The 18,085-nt window shown below is 39.8% G+C and overlaps 3 protein-coding genes across 3 annotated transcripts; 1 reads left to right on the top strand and 2 right to left on the bottom strand.

Annotated features, from left to right (window-relative positions):
* Nucleotides 1-5,853: 5,853 nt before the first annotated feature.
* On the top strand, nt 5,854-7,725 carry LOC148906476 (uncharacterized). The gene is made up of 5 exons (XM_089038041.1): nt 5,854-5,891; nt 6,092-6,285; nt 6,414-6,577; nt 6,769-6,907; nt 7,477-7,725. Exons 1-5 carry the CDS (start codon nt 5,876-5,878, stop codon nt 7,723-7,725), a joined length of 762 nt encoding a protein of 253 aa, XP_088894167.1. The 5' UTR covers nt 5,854-5,875.
* A 269-nt stretch (nt 7,726-7,994) lies between these two features.
* Nucleotides 7,995-10,423, bottom strand: LOC148906475 (uncharacterized). Its single transcript, XM_089037555.1, has 3 exons — nt 10,133-10,423; nt 9,696-9,921; nt 7,995-9,613 (listed from the first exon to the last, which is right to left on the bottom strand). Exons 2-3 carry the CDS (start codon nt 9,919-9,921, stop codon nt 8,277-8,279), a joined length of 1,563 nt encoding a protein of 520 aa, XP_088893681.1. The 5' UTR covers nt 10,133-10,423; the 3' UTR covers nt 7,995-8,276.
* A 3,186-nt stretch (nt 10,424-13,609) lies between these two features.
* Nucleotides 13,610-18,085, bottom strand: LOC116296458 (collagen triple helix repeat-containing protein 1). Its single transcript, XM_031704474.2, has 4 exons — nt 17,986-18,085; nt 17,299-17,406; nt 15,234-15,464; nt 13,610-14,752 (listed from the first exon to the last, which is right to left on the bottom strand). The coding sequence occupies exons 2-4, from the start codon at nt 17,386-17,388 to the stop codon at nt 14,402-14,404; spliced, it is 672 nt and encodes a 223-aa protein (XP_031560334.1). The 5' UTR covers nt 17,389-17,406; nt 17,986-18,085; the 3' UTR covers nt 13,610-14,401.

Here is an 18,085-nt window from a genome sequence, read left to right as displayed (position 1 = left end):
TCTTTTCCTTTCTGGTCGATGTTGCCATAGCACAGATTTCTTGACTGTGTCTGATACCTGACAAAGCTCACATACTCCTTGGATCGGTCACTGATGGCCTTTACTTTTCTCTTCCCACAGAACGTTGGTCCCAGATTCCATCGAGACAATCGAAGATCTTGAGCTTTCATTCCGCGCGATTGCCTCGTCTTCTGTATCCTGCTTCGTATCGCATACTTTCCATTCTGTCACTCGAGTGTTATCCTGATCTCTTACTACTTGTTGGCGACGAAGACATGAAACGCCGCTCGTCGTTATTGATATAACCCAATACCAACTTTACGTCTTTCCAGTATAAATCTTCGTCGATTGTTGTATACTCTAATTCTTGGTGTTAATCTGCTGTCTTCACTCTGACTGATCAACTGCTGGCAGTTAGCTCAAGGCGTGGTACTGGTTTATTGGTTTCAAGGTGGGTTTACTCTCGATTTACCAGTGACGAAGGCTCAGTGTTTCTCTGATTATCGTCCACTAGTCTGATGTAGCTACCCAACTGACCATAACCCTTTGTGCTTGCATAGAGAAATTATGAAGTTCCGTCTTGACTATGCGACCACAGTCGTTAGCCTTGAAACACTTGGAATGAGAAGACTCTTTACTCATGAGCTCTGTTTCTCCACTTTTCCCATCTGGTTTTTGACGTCATCATGAATGGGATCATCCCAAAAAATCGAGATCTTGCCGCAGAATTTCTTGTAGGATTACTTCTTCCTTCATCATTAGTGCCACAAAACCGATTGGATCGAAATACAGATCTAAACGTCCGAACAATATTCCACGTCTAAGTTCATGGTTTGCTTGTAACACAATTTGAAACTTTAAGCATATCAGATTCCACGCACCACTGAACCCGAGCGGCGCTCTACTGAAGCGAGGTCTAGATCTAAATTCATCGTCTTTGACTCAAGCCGCATCTGATCAGCTTCTGCGATAACTCTCAACACAAACCGTTTTTGGTTTTTGAGACAATTTGTGCATATTGAATCTCCTTTAGCACACCAATATTCTTTCTTATGACGGATCTTGATGGGCTTCTCGGTTGGAGACACAGATTTTAAACCATCATCACGTAAAATTTCTACCGCAACATATCTGCTGTTCAGTGCCGAATCGCTTTCGCAGTCTTTCGCCTGTCGCTTCAGCGCGAAGTTAGCGCAACCAGGCGATGAGGTAGCCCAATAGATGACTGTCATACGGTACTCTTGAGGTTTCTTGAGAAATGTCGCCGGTATCCACCAGAAGAAGCGCGAAAGATCCGGTCTTGCTCGTCGACTTTTAAATTGGTGAAACATACCTTCTCTGTCGCAGGTGAAACAACAAGGTTCTTGCCGAAATCGAGAAGTCTACTCCAACTAGAACCTGTTAGTTAATCGGTCCTTGAAGGCAGGGTGGTTTGTTGAGGGATTATCATTCTTGCACTTCGCAGCACAGTCAAATACGACGCTATCTTGTTCGGTTTTTTCGGGTTTATACGCCATGGTGTGGGAATATACCAACTCGTCTGTCATTACCTTTGCAGGCTCATGGCCTCTCTCTGCAATACCACTCTGATAACTTCGGCACTAATGCTACGTATCCCTGCGAAGGACGGTTGCGAGCGAACTTTTTCTTAGGTACCCAAACGAGTGAGGGCCAGGTTCGCTATTGTCAGAAGGCCGCACGCTGCTATCTTTCAAAGGTAGAGGAAGTTCGTATACCATCGCGAACAATGGTGAATTCCTTTTCTACACTCTCCAAGAACTTTCTGTCCGTCTTTGACATTCCTTGCAGTGAGTCCTTCTTTTGGTTCATAAAGTCTAGCTCAAACATCTTGCTTAATCGTATATGCTGTATTATTCTCTTCGCTTGATCATGATGAACGATACTCACACTATTCAACCAGAACTCTGGATCACCCGCATACGCTATTATCGGTTCATCTGAGGCTGGTCTCTCTAATACTTGTCCGAGACGGAATGGTTAAACAGGTCCAACACTACACACACCAAGAAGGGGTTCTTACAGCGTAGGGTTCTTCACTCTTAGCAGTGATTCCCTCTTTAGTTTTGATTGCCCTTTGGACAATTCAACACCCAATCAAAAAAGCAAAACACACTGATTCCAGAGTTTCGTCGACTTTAGGATTTTATCCTTTATGCGTTGAAGGTGCGGCCCTTGGTCACTACGTCAGTGTTGGAACTGGTCCTTTCTGATGGGAAGCGTGATCTGGTGTTACTTGTTTTGGGAAGTTCTCTTTGGCACCAACCTCTATCCATACGCTCTCTATTACCCATCGATCTTCGAACGCACGTTGACACTTTCACACCCACTCGTAACTCAGGCTCATTCTTGTCTTTACTCCTTGGATTCTAGTTCTTTCTGTACAATTGTCTGGACGAAGTTGTGTCGTCTGCGTCATCTAACAGCGCGTAAGATTTTAACTCCGCCTCCTCTGGGTGGTCTTTATGGTACCGAAGCTGGGGGGTAACGATCTTTGAGTTAGGTAACTGTATCTTGAGACTGACTGTCCCACGGAGTTTAAAGATGTCTTGATGATGCATTTGTATTTTGCAGACTCTGTTACTGTAGGATTACTAAATGTGACCTGCCTTTGTGGGTATGTCTCCGCGGGAGGACGGGTTCTAGATTTCGGAACTCTTCTCTTCTCTAGGCTGGGTTTCGCGTCCTTCGGCAAGGTGTGGTGTATTTTTCGCGCACTCCTGCTCAGCTTTGCTTGGTTGACAACCTTGCATGTAACACGTTCCCCTTTTGAAAACACATGAAGGCCACCGCTTATTCTGACGAATGACGTCACCTCGCTCTTCTGTGATGGTTCTTGGATAAATGTATGCATCTTGCAACCGTTTTTCCGCGACACTGGGCCTGGAGTTGATCTTTATTTTAGCCTAACTGACGTGTAGTTAGCTGAAAGCTTTCACTTGCAATTTAGCTGTTGGTGCGAAGGACTGTCCGGCTTGGGACTTTACGTTGAACTTATTTTCTATGTTTACCTCTGTGTTGCGAGACTTTGAGTAACTGTTTCCTTTGTGCGCTCCCTCAATGAGAGCGTCCGGTGAAAACTGGGGGGTCGGTCGCATCATTCAGCCTCTTGTCTGACGAACTGGACAAAGTCACTGAAAGATGCTGGCTTTCTTGCCTTGCTTGATGCTCATGGGCGTAACGGCACCACTTTATTCCGGAGTACGAAGGTAGCTTGGCAGAGATTTGCATAAGAGTTTGAGTGGAGTTGAGCTCTGAAATCGATTGCATTGTTTCCATAAGCTGTTCACACTTGACGAGAAAATCGGAGAAATCGAGAATACCAGCGTTGTCTCCATCACTTATCTGTGGCCATCTTCTCAACCACGATTTGTAGGACTCAGCGACATGTACGGGATTTCCATAGCGACTGTCTAGCAACTTGCGAGCTTCTTGATATGCCTTGTCAGAGTTCGTCGCTAGAAAACCTTTGACTACGGTGTTTGCCTTTCCTTCCGTGTACTTGTCGAGGAAGTAGAGGCGATCTCGGTCTGAAGGTACGTTCGCAGAAATTATAGTGTCGAAGGCGGTGATGAATGCAGGATATTCGAAGGGGTCACCAGAGAATACTGGAGGCTCTTTAACTGGTAGATGCACAGCTCTTTGTTGACTAATAATATGTGAACTTAGTTCCGTTTGCTTCGCTTGCAATTTTACTATCTCTCTTAGAGCTGATTCCATACCCTTCGACTCTAGTGGTTTATGTACTTCTGGGATTTGATCAAACGGGATTTGAGGGAAAGTTGGAATCTGGACTGAATACTTAGGCTCGTATGGGGAGACTTGCGGATTCAATTTCCGAGGGCTCTTTCGCACTTCATCAGTCTTAAAACCTTTCTTGTCCTTAGTATCGTGGACAAATTTCTGTGCGTCGCCAGATTTAATTTCTTCATCTAACATTTTCTTTAAAGATTGTTCTTCGGCATGAGCTAAAGCAATTGTCTTTTTCCAATTGCATCTGCTTGAACTCCCTTTCTCTCTCGAGGAATTCCATTTCAACTTTCAACTTAGCTGATTTGGTGGCTGCGTTAGCTATGGCTTCGGGTAAGGGTAAAAATGACGACCTGTATGAATTTGACTTTGATGAGCGAGATTTCTCACTAGTACTACGCGACGTAGCACCGGATATTACGGACTTTGTTCGATATGAGGCTCTATCGAAAGCTTGAATCTGTTTCGCAAATTCTTAACCTACATTCGGTGTATTCGCGATCTCTTATATCAAACCAACGGTAAGACTCTTCTTTTTCTGTTTCCGTTTCCAGGATCTCATCGTATACTCGTTGCGCCTCATTAAGCTCATCTTTCAATGAGTCTGATTTGTTTCTTTTCTGACTCCAGCGACTCTACGTCACGTTCCGGATGATTGCATAGTTCTTTGCTAAGATCAATTTGTCTTTTTAAACTTTTTGAAGGCCAAATTTCGGTTTTTTGATCTGGTTTCCTTAAAGAAAAACCTTTCCTCTATCTGATAGCTTGGACTTCCGTTTAGCAGATTCATTTCTGCTGTTCCAATCGACAACAGATGATGCATAAGGGTGTGTTTCTTGTGGTAAGATGTTATCGTCTTTGTGGCGATGAAAGAATTTTAGGTCTTCCGGTGCGGATACAATGCTCATTTTGTTGTCCAAACATGCACTTAGATGCGGATTCGCTGTTCCAAACGAAGGTTCGTAAATCAATGGTACATTTAGAGAGCCTCGATATTTTACTGTAAGCGTTTTAGCCTTGGGGCAACCGAGGAGGGGCGTGGAGGCGAGATTCGTATCGACGAAAATCCCACGTCCCAGGCGTCGCGACCACTGACTAAGATGCTTTTGCGGGCGAACTTTACTGCGAGCGATACCAAATATTCACGCTACCAGGACGATCACTGAGTAAACGCAAATTTATTGATACCAATACGTAAACTGCAATACAACATTGTAACAGCTCACATTAAAAACTAATTACCAACATGATTTGAATGAGAAAACTGGCATTTATGAATACATTTAACAACAACATAATAAATGAATATTACTCGCAAGAAAGATAATATAATAAGTATAATCATGGCATAAAGCAGTATAAAAACTCATTTTGATAGCGTGGGGCGTTTTGAGTTTTCCGAACAAAATATCTAAATAAGAAATAAAGGAGTACTTACATATCGATCCCGCTTGCCTCTAAAAACCAAGGATTTACCAAAGGAACGTATTCGAAAGGAGTTTGGATACACAATCAATATTTACGAGTAACTATTTGGAAAAAACTGGCTAATAGGGACGCTTATGGCCTTTTATATGCGCGTGGTGACGCTAAAGGATCATTTTACAACGCTAACAAAAGCGGGAATAAACAAAGAAAAACAATAACGTAACTAGGTATCGTAACTAGGATTAAACCATAAAAATATGATATTATGAATGTAAATAAGCTAATTAATAAAAGAAAGAATGAATTGAGGAGTTGTCCTTTACACTGAAGCTTTTTGAGTACCAATGAACTTTAGGAGATAACAAATGACACTTGGTACTCATTTCATTGAGGGTATAGGCCCTTTGCAGCTAGTGGTCACGTGCTTGGATACCGCTTAGCAACACAAAACTGGAGAGCAAGCCTTCCAGTAAACAAAGTTGTAATAGGTCAAGCACGCGTGGTTTTATACGATAGTTTCAATCGTTCAAAACGCTTAATCCTTTTGCCCTATCTACAAACACAGTAAGATAATCTTAAATTCTCTCCTTTGGACTCGATTTTTGGTTCGAAGTAACGATATTCTTCGCGTTATCGCGAAAAAATTGTCACCCGCCGGCCCGCTCGACGGCTGAAAAACATGGCGACTTCGCAAGGTATGTACTTCAAAACTCTCCTTTTTTTTGGTTTCTTTTCAATTATTGGACTTCTAAAATCTCTAAAATAACAGTTTAGATTGTGAATGGTGATCGATTGTAATTGGACGGCATTTTAATGGACGATTTGTTTATTTTTTGTGAGAGTGATTCCACGTCTAAAGTCAAGACTAACCCATGTTTACATATATTCGCTGTAGATGTTAGAACTCCCGACGAGCCATCACATACCAAGAAAAATTCTTCGTACCATTGTTGTGTTCCCTTGTGTAACGGAGATTCTCGATATCATCCTGATTTAAAGTTTCACCGCTTACCAGGCCGTGCAAGGGATGAGCAATTGAAAAAGGAATGGCTGGTGAAGATACGAAGAGATGTGGGCCCACACTTCAAGGTATATAGGAATCTAACAATATCAATGCACAATACGAATTGCCTGTGGATCTTTAAAAAACTGTAATGAAGATAAAAATAGTTGAATACAGTTACATTGTTATTAAAAGGACATTTGATTTATAATAGGTTAACAAAAGTACCAGAGTGTGCTCAAAACACTTCACTGAGGAAGATTACAATCCTCCCACTGATTCTGGACGTCAGTTGCTAAAAAGAGAAGCTGTACCATCAATCTTTGACTGGTCAACCAAATCCAAAGCAAGAAGAAAGATAATTCGACAAGTAGATAGGTAATGAATATCACATATTTCTACTTCAATACATTTCATTTAGACTTGACTGATGGAATTGTACTTGATGTTTATTTTGGTTTAAACCAAAATAATTTTATAATTTTAATAATTTAGTCTCTTATAATTTTTTATTTAGTGTGAACTGAGTGTGAACTGAGTGTCATCATAATTTCAAAACCTTTTTACAGAGACACTCAGACAGATGAAAGTGATGACAATGAAGATAATAGTCCCAGCACTTCTACAACCTTCAGCATGGATGACCTACAGCACAAGTCCAGTCACTCAGAGCACAGTTCCAAGATGCACAAAAGCAACTTGAACAAAGTAGAAATGAAACTGCAGCTGCCCTCACTGAAATAAAAAGGGTTAAAGTTGAAGCTGCAAAAGAAATTGAGGACATTAAGAGGCAAGCTGCAGAACAATTAGCACTTAATAAATTTGGGCTTGAGAGATTTGGCACAGACAATGAGATCATAAGATTTTATACAGGTTTCCCATCCTATTTACATATTCAGTTCTTTTTTAAGTTTTTGCAGCCATGTGCTGCACAAATGACATATTGTTATGCCTCTGGAGAAAGAGAAAGTAGACCAGACTCAAGAAATATGCTTCTTGTGGATGAATTGTTTATGTTTTGTGTACGCCTCAAACTAGGTCTATTCGGACAGGATTTAGCTCATAGGTTCCGAATACATAAATCGTCAGTTTGCAGGAAATTGATCACATGGACTAATTTTTTGTATTTTCTTCTTGGTAGTCAAGTGATCTGGCCTTCAAGGCAAGATGTTGATAGGTTTATGCCAGAAGGTTTTAAAAAGCTTTATGCAAGCACACGTGTCATTTTAGATTGTACAGAGATTTTTGTTCAAACACCTACCTCCCTACTACTTCAGTCGCAGCTTTATTCTAGTTATAAGAGTAATACTACACTCAAGGGTTTGATAGGCATTACCCCTAATGGAGCTATTAGCTTCGTTTCTAGCCTTTACACAGGGGGGATTAGTGATAAGGAAATCACAAGGTGCAGCGGCATTCTAGATTTGTTAGAACCTGGTGATTCAGTCATGGCAGACAAAGGGTTTGACATTGAAGATTTACTTAGGGAGAAGCGGGTAGAGTTAAATATTCCTCCGTTTTCTTGAAAGTCAGGAACAATTCTCTGCCGCAGATGTTCAAAAAACAAAGACACTAGCAAGTCTTAGAATTCATGTCGAGAGGGCAATAAGAAGAGTCAAAGAGTACCACTTTTTTGATTCAGATGTGCCATTGTCCACTTTAGGTTCAGTCAATCAGTTATATACTGTAGCCTGCCTCCTTACAAATTTTCAAGGCCCACTTATTTTATCCAATGGTAATAATGAGGCATAGTGTCTGTAAGAAGTTGGTGAATGTATGATTAATGTGGCTTACATAACCCATTAGATAATCTTTAATGCAGGTTGGTTTATCATGTGTCTTGGATTGCTTTTTGTAACTATTTCAATTTGTTTGTAAATGAAAACTCAAAAAAAAAAACTAATGAACAAACACAAAATCTAAATAGCACAAATAAATATAATACTAATATGATATAAATATAATAAAAAATAAATTAAGATTATGAATTGATTTGTCATTAATAAAAATAATATAATATTTGTTATCATAAGAAATCTGGCCATGGTTTGAGAACAACAACAAAAATCTTAGTGTATTAATGTAAATAGTAATTGAAGAAAAAACTATCAACTTTGTCCTTTGCTTGCTGGAAAAACACTGAATCAAAATTAATTCTAGAGCAAACAAACAAATTTTCGTCAATGTAACTGAAAAAATCACACCATTCTAATCCTGTGAGTCCAAGCTGGCACTGGATCTGGTAATAATAAATGTCTGTTGTTTTCAGTTTGTACTGGTTAGTGTTCTGGTCCTTGGTGAGATACCTCACATTGTCAAATGATGTTTCCCCCTCTTTAACGACCTTTATTTCTAACAAGCCAAAGGGATTCTGACCATTATTTACGGCATCAAGGTCATAAACTTTCCTGTCTGGGCTACAACCTAGCCATGGGCACTTTGGGTGGACAATCAGCCCAGATGGGAAGAGGTTTACTCTTCCACCCTTTGCATTGCTAGCATAGACCATGGCAGCATGTGGTTCAAGTTCAATGCCTCTTCTCATTGCTGCAGTTTGTACAAATCTGGTGGGGTTTAGCTGATTGACAAGGGTGTCAAAATGTGACACCCGGCGAGCGACAATGCCAAATTTGCTTGCTGTTACCCTTTTTTTTCTGAGCAGGTGCCATACATCACTCTGACTTTGAGTGACTGTTTGCTGCTGCACTCTCAGTGATGACTCTGTTGTCACAGACAATGTTCCAAATATAGATTGTTGACGACTGTCAAGACAGATTGACACATTGTTATTAAATCTGTCCTCTGCACTTGAGAGGGGAAGCTCTGGGAAAGAAGTGCAAGTAAAATCATTTATGATGTAGTCAGTTGACATCTTTTGTTGATATGACAGGACACAGCCTTTTGGGACATTTCCAAACTTGCTCTGTACAAATGGGATATTGCCAAGTTGATCTTGATTGGGCAGAATGGTTGTAAAGAGAGGATAAGGTGGTTGGAAGCCATTAAAGTGCTCTTTTGTGAGGGTAGGATACTGGGTAGATGGGGAATACAAATTACTCTTGATATATCTACTGTACGAAGCGCCAAGTTGGGGTTTTTTCACTAGCACGTCTTGTATTTCTTTTTGTGCGATTTTGGATCCTCTAGGTATGCTCCAACGCTGCTTCATGCTGGTACATGTTAGCTCATCAGGCAATGTCCGATGTCCCAGTTGCTTAAGAAGGGCTAAATAGTAAAGAAGCCCGATCACATGATGGCAGTATCCACCTGCCCCGGCTACACATGAGCACAGCCCAGACAGCAATGTCAAATTGTTGTTCTGGACTGACACCTCTAAAATGTGCGGTGGTTCAGACTTCCTCATTGAGCGGTAACACTTGCATTTAACTCTCACGCACTGGTCGGTATATATCACTAAAAAATTGGAAAAATTAGTGTGAATTGTCTGCCATTCATATCATAATGAAATAGAAAAAACATTTTGGCTATCAAGTACCTTTAACGTCATGTAAATAGCCTGGTTCCGCCATAAATTTGTACGCTTTCGAAGTGCTTGTGCAGCCAGACTTCTCTGTAGCGTAGCTCCCTACATCATCGAAGGTGAGGGAAGGAAAGATAGAGATGTCTTGAGTTTCTACTTCATCTAAAACAAAAATAAATATAAAAATATCAGTACGAAGAATTTTTCTTGGTATGTGATGGCTCGTCGGGAGTTCTAACATCTACAGGAATCTACAGCGAATATATGTAAACATGGGTTAGTCTTGACTTTAGACGTGGAATCACTCTCACAAAAAATAAACAAATCGTCCATTAAAATGCCGTCCAATTACAATCGATCACCATTCACAATCTAAACTGTTATTTTAGAGATTTTAGAAGTCCAATAATTGAAAAGAAACCAAAAAAAAAGGAGAGTTTTGAAGTACATACCTTGCGAAGTCGCCATGTTTTTCAGCCGTCGAGCGGGCCGGCGGTGACAATTTTTTCGCGATAACGCGAAGAATATCGTTACTTCGAACCAAAAATCGAGTCCAAAGGAGAGAATTTAAGATTATCTTACTGTGTTTGTAGATAGGGCAAAAGGATTAAGCGTTTTGAACGATGAAACTATCGTATAAAACCACGCGTGCTTGACCTATTACAACTTTTGTTTACTGGAAGGCTTGCTCTCCAGTTTTGTGTTGCTAAGCGGTATCCAAGCACGTGACCACTAGCTGCAAAGGGCCTATTAACTTCTCTTGTTATATCAACCAATATGGAGGCTGTTTTATTGTTATTTATATCTCGAGCGATTTTGAGTCACGGGTTGCACCTCAAGAAGAACTGGCCGGAATGAACCAAATCAACTTGGGCATTTCAGACCACGTGTTATTCTCTTGAGAGCAAAGTTCTGTGTTTGACTTTTATCCATATTCCGCATATATTTTCTCATGAACATTTGTTAAACAAAGAAATGATACTCTAGGGAATGACACGCGGTCTGGAATGGGAAAAACAGTGGATTAGATCTATTCAAATGACAATATTCACGTCTCGTGTGGATTAATTTTACCAGCTTCTCGCTGAAAACTGGAAAAGTGATTCATGAGGTTCATTCAGGCCCCGTCCACACGTATCCGCAAATTTTTGTAGCCGCAATTTTTTTTTAATGGATACGGATTGCGTCCACACGTGTCCGGAAATGTTTGTGTCCGTATCCTCAAATTTTACGAAAACGGATACGTGTGGACGGTGAAAACGATTCGAATACGCTGCGTGTGGACGCAAACATTTTCGTATCCGCAAAAAATAATTTGCGGATACAAAAATTTCCGCGGATACGTGTGGACGGGGCCTCAGCTGATTGATACCAAACGATTGAATCGGCTCTGGTGGATAAAACATGGCGGACACTATTTCGACATCCTACTGAAGACATTCACCTGATTGAATGTCTAATGTGGAAACATTTTCAAAGATAGCCGTCTTTATTGGAATTGTTACTCACATTGGTGTAAAGTTTTTGGAATATTTGCCATGTTACTAGAGGTTTGTGTTATCGTTGTTTTCTTGTTCATGTTCAAACTAAGTGCGAGTTCATTGATTAAATCATAGTAGAATGTTAATACCTTTAGATTAACGATCACCTTAACATTTGCATCGATTTTGTTTTACAATGCAAAATTGCCAAAGGTAGAATTACATTATTCATCATTTTCTCTATAATTTATAAATTGATTATTAATCTAATTTATTTTGACAAGTACGAAAAAATACCGGTAATAGGTTGCTATCAATAGACGTCACTTCCGGTAATAGCTCTTTTTTGATGGCTTGTAGAATCCTGGAGATTGTTTTGATCTCTTGTTTTCTGGTTTGATGTCGTGAAAATAGTCAAATACAATAGTTTGAGGACTTATTTTGATATGTTTTGACTAAGCATCCGCTAGTTGCCCCCCAGTCAACCGCTTGTTTTCCCCCCAGTCAACTCCAAAAAGTCACGTGATTGATAGTTAGCAATTCTTGTCGCAAATTGACGCTTGCGCACTATAAATTAATAAATTATAAATTAATTCGAATCATGCAAATGTTTGTCGAACCACGCAATAGAATATAACATTGACCCTCATGATTGTCCAAACGCATTATAGATTGTCAATGATTATGCTAATAGCACTAATGAATTTTCACTTTTGGGTAAATGATTGTCCATAAATGCTATGTTTGTCATTTGGTGTTATTGAAGTTGAATTTCGCGCACAAGAAAATACAATCCGCGCATATGAATGTACAAACGCACTATTGATTGTCCATTGATGCCTATGAATGTACACGCATATTCAATTGTCGTTATTGAAAGTTGATCCGCGCTAATGATGCTACTTGTGGTGTTGATGAAAGTACATTACACGTTATTGATACAACTATTGGCACAAATGAATGTACATTTTCTGTTAATGAACAGCAAAAGGTGTATTAAGTTTAGCAGATCTTGAAGATCATACAAAAAAAATTACAAAATATTCCTATTACTACGCATGTTTTATTAGCAGTGCAATAGCAGCCATGGTCTTTCAATCAGCAGCCTAGTCGACATCGCCAGGCTTTCTCTATCAAAGTCCCAAAACATTATATTAGTTATACGAATGAATTAATATTAGAGTCAGTATCAACTCTCGACCAAATCGTTTGAAAACGACGAATAACATAATATTAGAGCATGTATTTCAGTGGTTTCTGCTTTTGACCAGATCGTTTACCCAATCCCTTGGGGAGGGGTAGGTGTTAGTAATGGCGTACAAGTGGCTTGCGGGTTGATACTTTTGATGCTCGTAAAACTATAGCTTTTTTACGAATAAAGCAAAACAAATTACAACATTCATGCCAATTTTACTTGCTCTTTTAGAATTTTGCAGTTTTAACCTTAAATTCCAAAATTGTGGAAGTTCAGGTTCTGGATTAACTCCTTGGATCGGACTTTTCTTAGGTGGAGTGTGGGATCGAGAAATTTTTTTCCTTTGGTATTTCAAGTTGAAATTAAAGTTAAAAGTCTGACATTACTCGAACAATCGCTTTAACGCAGTTATTTTTAGATATTAATGAAAAATATGGCTTTCATGAAAAGGAAACGGTTAAGGGTACTCAGTGAAAATCTATGGATTTATTCCACTTATTTTGCCATTTCTTTTTATCTTTATCAAGCAGGAAATAAAAAGAAAACGTTCCTGCAAATTCCCTAACTTGTGGCCTTGCCAGATCACATGCTAAAACAGGAAGAGAGCGATCGTACACAGCCAGTACCATAGATAACACAATTGATAGTAAAAAGGAAGTCTCAATTTCAAAGGAATGAATGTTCATTGATCACCGCATCAATGCTATCGAAGTGAAAACAGAAAAACGTGAGTAGTGATTTTTATGTGTTCAAAAAACATATATGTATGTGTTTATACACTCTTTAATTTAGGTATGGTCTACCTGTGGTGCGACAAAGGTCCAAATACCACAGGAAGCCCAACCCTATTTATTCAATAGACCCCTTCACAGTTCCCTGCGCCATCTTGAAAGATAGCCGGGACTTTGAATCGAAGCGAGATGAACGGTGACCTTGCAATGATAGAGACCATTTTTTAAAACACCATGAACAATTATTCACATGTCCTTATCATTGCAAGCTCACCGTTCGTCTCGCTTCGATTCAACGGCCCGGGTACCTTTCAAGATGGCGCAGGGAACTGTGAAGGGGACTATTGTTCTGATGCAACTTTTTAAGCAGCTCATCACTTAATAATGATTCTAGCTTTTATGCCTTTGGACTGGCCTTTTACTTTTGTTCAAATAAAGGAATATGTGGGGTTTTTTTCTCTTGCATAGAGTTCCCATCCAGAGAAAGGAACTTTCGTGCTCCTGAACAAATCCTAAACCATATTAGCCCATTAACTTTCTTTTTATCTATCACAATCGGTACAATTGGGCGCCATTTTCCCCCTTCTGACGCTAACAAATTGTGCATGTTTATTTCGCGCTGACTGGCTAATTGCCTCTCACGGACTTAGCTAGTATCATCACTATCGATCATCACAATCGTAAATCTAAAGCAGGTCAAGGGAAACTCCACAATGAGGTTAAAGGATAATCCTAAATCAGGTGCAGGAATATAAATCGGGTAAGGGATGACTCCTAAATCAGGTTAAGCGATTTGGGAGAATCCCTTAAACTGAACTCGGAGTTTCCCTTCACCTGATTCAGGAGTATCCCTTACCTGATTTTGGATTATCTCTTATCTGATTTAGGAGCATCCCTTAACTTGATTTAGAAGCATCCCTTAACTTGATTTTGGAGCATCCCTTTAACTGATTTCGGAGTTTCCCTTAACCTAATTTAGGATATATGTTACAGAAAATGTATTGACTCATCAAACAGTGCTCAAAATTATACTAGCAGTCTGTTCATATTTTTGCGCGACGTCGCATCAAATATGCACGGGCTCAATGCTAACAATTTTTGAGTTTTGTCATGCTGGCCTAGTTACAAAAAAATCATCCAGTAAGAATTTCATCTAAGTTAAAGATGCATTTGCAGCCTCTTCCGATCAGCCTTAAGTATAATATGTGCGCTCTTTCCACTGTTTATCCCCAAAATTCAAAATTTTTAAATGTGAAAATAGAAAGTAAAATGCTAAAATTATCCAGATTCTTGCTACCGTGATGATCACTCTATCTATGGTTGTCCCTGTGACGTCTCTTCGATGACAATACGCGAGTACGCGTTCCATCCAGTATCGGCATCAGCGTCTCCAAAACCCCCACAATTACCCACCCAGAATCCAACGCGTACTTGACCCTTGACTGCAATGTTATCGCAGTATCCCTCGATGTGGCGATGACGGTGAAGATCTTGACTGATACTCATGTATATAACCCCTTCTATTGTTGCTGGTCCGCTGCACTCTGCGCCATTGAATGTGAAGTACCATCTCTTGCAACAGCCTGTACAGCCCGTAATGCGTAGTGTTCCGTCAAAGAATACACGAAGTGACGTGTCGGCTTTATTCTTGTTAAAGATACATTCCTAAGAGAGAAAAAAACAACTCCAGTTTTGACTTGTCTGCATGCCGTATGCTGTTTTTGAGTGTTAGCCTTCATTCTTTGTAGAATGTTCACGTGTTGCAGTGAAGGTCCGTATGATTTCAAAGTGTTTTTATTGTTGCAGTTGTGCATTATTCATTATTTTACCGTAACCTCCTCCGCAGCTAGCTTAACTGCTTTTGGCGGGGTTGCTTTCCTGTTCCTAGGGCCGGGCTACCTGTGGTATGGAGACACTATATTGTGACCGCGGGATACTGATCCCTTTATCACACAGAAACTCCAAGCGCCTAAGAATTGGAAAGGAGATGCAGGCGGAGGAGGCTAATTTTACCGTTGGTATTTGGGAATATTTTGACGCTAAAATGAGGTTAGTACTGAATTACTGAAACTGTTATCATGAGGCAAAGCGGTACAACGTAAAAGTTTATATATATCGCATATACAATAACATAACTGGTTAATACCTTTATCAAGCCATTGTCTTTATCGTCTTCTTTGCTCCACGTACATTGCTTCCGGTTGACACCAGGACAATCAGATCCCTTGGGTCCAGGGTCTCCACGGTCACCTTTAGGTCCGGTCTCTCCCTTGGCATCTCGTCCGTGGTGGCCTGGTACTCCAGGCATACCATTGTTACCAGGGACACCGTTGTTACCTGGTAAGCCTTGAGGGCCTGGAGGACCCCGGGGACAATTCTTCAAAGACAAAATCGATGTGATATCAATTAATTTTCTTTCTTTCTTTCTTTCTTTCTTTCTTTCTTTCTTTTTTTTTTTTTTTTTTTCTTTTCTTTTTTTCTTCTTTTTTAGCCAACCAAATTTTTGGCAATATTTAACAGACACCCATAATAAAGATATGTTTTCTGTATTTTTAATGACAGCACGTTTATTAGCGCCGTCCTCTTCATTCTCGTACCCAAAGCCTTACTCAGCTTTCTAACGAAAAAACATTTTTTTTGGTTAGAAGGATCTGGTTACAAGAATGCGTTTTCTCAGGAAGTGCTACTGCGGTTTTGGAAAGATTGTGTCTAGATGGAATACTCGCACTCCTGGTGATTGACTAGATGGAATACTCGCAGTCCAGGTGATTAACTAGATGGAATACTCGCAGTCCAGGTGATTGACTAAATGGAATACTCGCAGTCCAGGTGATTGACTAGATGGGATACTCGCAGTCCAGGTGATTGACTAGATGGAATACTCGTAGTCCAGGTGATTGACTAAATGGAATACTCGCAGTCCAGGTGATTGACTAAATGGAATACTCGCAGTCCAGGTGATTGACTAGATGGAATACTCGTAGTCCAGGTGATTGACTAAATGGAATACTCGCAGTCCAGGTGATTGATAATGGAATACTCGAAGTCCAGGTGATTGATTGATCCCATGGGATCCCATCTAGTCAATCAGCTGGACTGCGAGTGTCCCATCTAGTCAATCACCTGGACTGCGAGTATTCCATCTAGACACAACCTTCGCAGAATATCGAAAACCGCATTAAGAATTTCGTTAGAATTTGAATGTAGTCGATCCCTACTTCTTTTTTTCTTTCTTTTTTTATCTTTGATAACGTTTTGATGGATCATGCTTTGTCGCATTCGGAAGGCCGATAATAATCAGTAAGGTGGTGAATAAATTGATCTTCCCAGATCTGTTATTCGTGATCTGATAAGAATCTACACAACTTATTTTTTAATTAAAGGATTCAAGGGTTACGCTTATCTTTCAAAAAGCCTGGCATTCGTATTTCAAATATGCCAAGAAATATCGACAATAAGATAGAGTGATGCTAATGCAGGCTACCTATGAGCAACCAAAGAAAATGTTGGTATACCAAAAAAAAAAAAAAAAATACAAGCTAGATAAATTTTTTTGTTGAGGAACCTTACACCAACATGGCCGCAAACTGACTAAGAATGCATGTCATTGGATAGAAGTTTTCATTCTGAAATATTGAATTCGAGGGTTTTTGTCTGTTTTCCATTGTTCCGCCGACTCACCGAAAACACAATGAAGGCTTCCCAACCACACTAATACAATAGACCCCTTTGCATTGAATTCCTAGAGGAATTATTCTGGGGGACAAAACAATAGGCCGTCTTTTCTTATGCAAAAAAATCCATTGTTTTGTCCCCCAGAACAATTCCTCGAGGGACTTAGTGCAAGGGGTCTATAGGCCTTCGTTTTCCGAAGTCTTCACTCTGAAGAGCGTTTTAATGAACTGTATGCGTGTGTGTTTGGTCGTTTTTGTGTGAACGCAAGGCAAAAAAGCATCGCCAAAAGTATGCGTTTTTAAACGAAAACGCATTAGCGCGGATTTGGCCTCTTTATACTTTGACCGATTTTAGTTCGCCCGTGAAACAATGTTGTATGATTATATAGTGCCTAACAGTTATCATTATTACAATATAATTATTTTTTTACTGGCGAAGTAAAAATCACTCTAGTATTGCGATCTGTCATCCATTTTAATGAATCATTTCTGAAACGTAGTGTTTCTAATAGAAACAACCCTTTAACGTTGACTCACCGTAGATTGTGATTTGATGCTTAGAACAAGTTGAAGAACCAGCAACGCCGACAGAATTCCCATCTTGTGTCCAAAATGGCTGTAATTCATCGATCGCCGATCAGTAACCTGTTATGGAATCACAGTGAGGTTTAATAGGAATTTGGGACCTGAAAATACGAAGAAAGGTGCGAGAAAAGAATAATTCAAAAGGTACAAGTTCTTGCTTGAGAAATATGAAGCAATCAAATACATTTATAAAGGCCTTTCAAAATATTATCGTGGATGCAAGGCTATCATGAAAATACAAAAGAAATAGCACCAATTCCATAGAATATTATGATTTCACTTCGTGCTAGACTCGCATCAAAGGCAATAAGTTTTGAAAGGCGTCCATATCTATCGAGCAACACACCTCCTGAAACGCATTGAGTTATAAGACAGGCAGCAGAAAGATTCGTGATATATAGGACATAGCTATCAACATCTCATGAAGGTTAAAGTTTTCGACGGCTTAGATAAAATTCATCTCTCCCAACAATTGTCAATAGAACATTTCCAAATTCCTAGAATAGCTGGAATAACTTGTGTTTCTTATGTTCATTAGTCTCGCCAAGAACTTGGAAAACTCGGGCTACTCCGTACTCCTTCAAAAGCTTCAGAGGAACGTCTTATTACGATGTAATATCTAAGGAAAAATAAGCTTACTTTGGTGTACTTTTGAGGTTTTGTATTATTATTCTCGTCAAGAACGCCGGGACGTGAGTGTTGAGATATCCAGGAGGTTGATGAAGAAATTGGCTTGAGA

This window comes from Actinia tenebrosa, unplaced genomic scaffold, assembly GCF_029948245.1.
Source record: "Actinia tenebrosa isolate PJP-AT-01 unplaced genomic scaffold, QUT_ActTen_1.0 PGA_scaffold5__44_contigs__length_20552954, whole genome shotgun sequence".
Lineage (NCBI taxonomy): Eukaryota > Metazoa > Cnidaria > Anthozoa > Actiniaria > Actiniidae > Actinia > Actinia tenebrosa.
Note: the sequence above shows the minus strand (reverse complement) of the source record. Positions and strands in the feature narration are given on the sequence as shown.

Bases quoted from the DNA above. Each gene is read 5' to 3' on its own strand.
- LOC148906476 (XM_089038041.1), top strand. The intron at 6,286-6,413 runs GTATATAGGAAT...GATTTATAATAG, and splicing joins ATGTGGGCCCACACTTCAAG to GTTAACAAAAGTACCAGAGT. The intron at 6,908-7,476 runs GTAGAAATGAAA...CTACTACTTCAG, and splicing joins ACAAAAGCAACTTGAACAAA to TCGCAGCTTTATTCTAGTTA.
- LOC148906475 (XM_089037555.1), bottom strand. From the start codon at position 9,921: ATGTTAGAACTCCCGACGAGCCATCACATACCAAGAAAAATTCTTCGT. The intron at 9,614-9,695 runs GTACTTGATAGC...CCAATTTTTTAG, and splicing joins CTATTTACATGACGTTAAAG to TGATATATACCGACCAGTGC.
- LOC116296458 (XM_031704474.2), bottom strand. From the start codon at position 17,388: ATGAATTACAGCCATTTTGGACACAAGATGGGAATTCTGTCGGCGTTG. The intron at 15,465-17,298 runs GTGAGTCAACGT...TTGTCTTTGAAG, and splicing joins GCATCAAATCACAATCTACG to AATTGTCCCCGGGGTCCTCC. The intron at 14,753-15,233 runs GTATTAACCAGT...TTTCTCTCTTAG, and splicing joins AAGACAATGGCTTGATAAAG to GAATGTATCTTTAACAAGAA.